Source organism: Octopus bimaculoides, chromosome 10 (assembly GCF_001194135.2).
Source record: "Octopus bimaculoides isolate UCB-OBI-ISO-001 chromosome 10, ASM119413v2, whole genome shotgun sequence".
Taxonomy (NCBI): Eukaryota; Metazoa; Mollusca; class Cephalopoda; order Octopoda; family Octopodidae; genus Octopus; species Octopus bimaculoides.
Genome location: NC_068990.1, coordinates 92,726,516 through 92,729,510, shown reverse-complemented (window position 1 = coordinate 92,729,510; position 2,995 = coordinate 92,726,516). Strand labels below are relative to the sequence as shown.

Here is a 2,995-nt window from a genome sequence, read left to right as displayed (position 1 = left end):
TATATATATATATATATATATATATATATATATATGTGTGTGTGTGTGTGCGTCTATATATATATATATATATATACACACACACTCCATATGAGACTTTCTCACTCTACTTCCTTCCCCCGTCAACTCCCCCTAACACAAGCTTCCAATCACGCTCTACCCCCCCTCTCTATAACCACGTCTACCTCCCTAACACATGCTTCGTGTACTCCATGTCGTGTCATCTACATTCCAGCAGGAAACACTTGTTTGAAAATAACGAACCTGTAAACACAAACCTGTCGTGGCTTTATTATATTCGAAACTCAGATACGAATCGTATATGTTTATCTATCAGTATAACAACATCAAAAAGAAAAAAAAAGAAACTGCATTTGGATGGAATAATTACGTATATCGAAAAATATACAAGGGATAATTGATTTTAAAATAATCATTAATATATTTATATTATATTAGTATTGTATAAATAAAAAAAAGTAATACATAACACGCGACTATGCTAATACACGCAGATTAAGAAACGTAAATTCTTTAAAGACATACACAACACACTCACACACAAATATATATAATTCTATATTTATTATTATTATTATTATTATATTTTATAGTTCCTTGTCGTGGTCTTATTTTCTCTGCGCTATCTTACCAACATTTCTTCACAGTCAACGTAGCTTTTCAATTGTCAGAGTGGGCAGCAAAGCACTTCTTTTCAAAATGCTGCACCCCTCAACGCCTCGTTGCTCTGCTATGGTTGGCATCATCACTTTAAGCCTGACTCTTACCTGCTTCTTCTTCTTCTCACCCGTTGCTTGCAATGCAGGAGGAACTGGTAAAAAGAAAGTCACTAAACCATCGAAAGGTCTTGCGATGACAGTAGAGGTGAGTTTCAATTATCTATCTATCTATCTATCTATCTATCTATCTATGTTCTTTACTGAGGGTGCAATCAAGTGTCAGATAAAGCAATAATTAAATTACACACAGTCTTTTAATAATTTCTATATGTATCAATGAAGATGATTGAACTATCATGACTTTAGCCGAAAAATGAGCTTAGACATGGCAAGTGCGTTAATGTTTATAATATATGGTCATCAATACACGAAGAGCCGCATTCGATTCCGGATTCGGCCAGTTGCTTACATACATACGTACACACGTCTACTGTGGGATTACTAATGGTGTATTTATGGTATCATTAGCTTTTGACCAGGGTTTTTTTTTTCAGCATTTAATTCGTTCGCATGTGCTTCTTCGAATCCTTCGTAGGTCAACCTCGTCTTCCATCTAAGGGGCATTAAAATTGAATATATGCAATTCACGAACCCGTTCGCATGAGAATTCGCTTCTTCTGACAGAAATTGTTTCTTTTGTAGACGAATTCTTATATTTTTTCAGAAACCTTCACATTATTTTTATTATCATTATAAATAACGAAAACATTATTGGTAGAGTAGAGGACAAAATAGTTAATTACGCCCTTTTATGTTCCGAGTTCAAATCCTTCTCGTGCCTGCTATATCTTTCACAATTCTGTTTTCTCCCTCCAAGTGCCAGCCAGTCCAGTCCAAATGCCAATGCAATAAATCATTATTATTTACTTGGTGTCTTCTCATTTCACATTGCATCACTAAAGCCTTCGAGAAAGGCATCAACATCACACACTCATATACCCCGTTCCCAAATGTTGTTGAGGTTTTTCTTCCTATTAATTACTATTCCGACTATACGAAATACCTTGCGGTATTTAGTTACGTCCCTTTACACATTCTGAGTTCAAATCCCACCGAGGTGGAGCTTTCTTTTGGAGGGATCAATAATAATAATAATAAGTATCAGTCAAGTACGAGGACCGGTTTTATTGACTATATCCCTCTTTCCCCATAATTTATGGCCGTGTGCCATATTCCAGACCTTGTGCTTGAGAAATTATTATTACAATTCCACCTTTCGTCCAAAATGTGTGGACTTGTGACACCCTTTTTTTGTAATGTCTCTTTAAATTCTCCCCTCCATTCGTCGCCCTTGCAACAATAATAAAGAATTATTATCATCGGCATGCCCCATTGTTTTACTCCTTTATTTCTCACCCTCTATATTTTCTCTCTCTTTCTCTAGTTGTAGCTTGCCTTATTTCTCCTCTCTCTGTCTCTCCATATCTCTTAGTCTTTAACCTCTTTATACATACATGACACGTCTTCTACACATGCAAATGTGTTGGCATGTAGAATATACACTGTCACTTCTACATTGTATGTATGCGCGCGCGCGTACATATATATGCGCGTATTAAAGCTGTAACATACGCCTATATATCTGTCTCGACTCTCATATCTGTATTAGACAGATATAAATCTAATTATCCAGAATATATCTGGACCAAATTTGATAACGATTTTACCAAACTAAAAATCCATCACGAAGAGCCGTTTAAAATCTCGAGTGATGCTCTGTTTCCTATGAATGAATGAATGAGTGAGTGTGTGGTAGTTGTAACAACCACCCAACGTCTTCGTTTATCACATTGTGACTTAAAGAAGAAAGAACCTAACTAGTGCTGGTAGTATACCACTAGTAGTAGTTGTAGGATTTTAGATGTGTAGAACGGGGGCCAAAACGGGTTCGCCTTGCATCGTGCTGTGCTAGGATTAATAATAAAAAACAAATTGCGGAATACACATAATTTTCTTGCTATTACTGTTGATTGCATGATAACCGAATGTAATCTAGAGAAGAGGTAGGGGGGATCACACTGTATGTGTTTGCGTGTGCGCGCACACACGTGTGCATATATTTATCGTGTAGTGTGTGTGTGAAATCTGAAGTATATGCGTGCGCGCACACAGAAATATATCGATGTGTGCATATAGATATGTACACATTTAAGTATGAGAAGATTCTTCTAGATTGTAGAATAAGAATAACTGAAGATGTTACATTTGAAATGATGTAGATTAGTATTTATACGTATCATTCTACCGGTTATATA

The 2,995-nt window shown here is 36.0% G+C and overlaps 1 protein-coding gene across 1 annotated transcript in view; it reads left to right on the top strand.

Moving 5' to 3' along the window:
* Window positions 1-155: 155 nt before the first annotated feature.
* Window positions 156-2,995, top strand: part of LOC106876571 (uncharacterized) — a 29,832-nt gene continuing 26,992 nt past the window's right edge. The window contains exon 1 of the mRNA XM_014925170.2: window positions 156-885. Within this exon, the coding sequence (XP_014780656.1) occupies window positions 721-885 (165 nt within the window). The 5' untranslated portion in view covers window positions 156-720. The remainder of the gene's footprint in view (window positions 886-2,995) is intronic.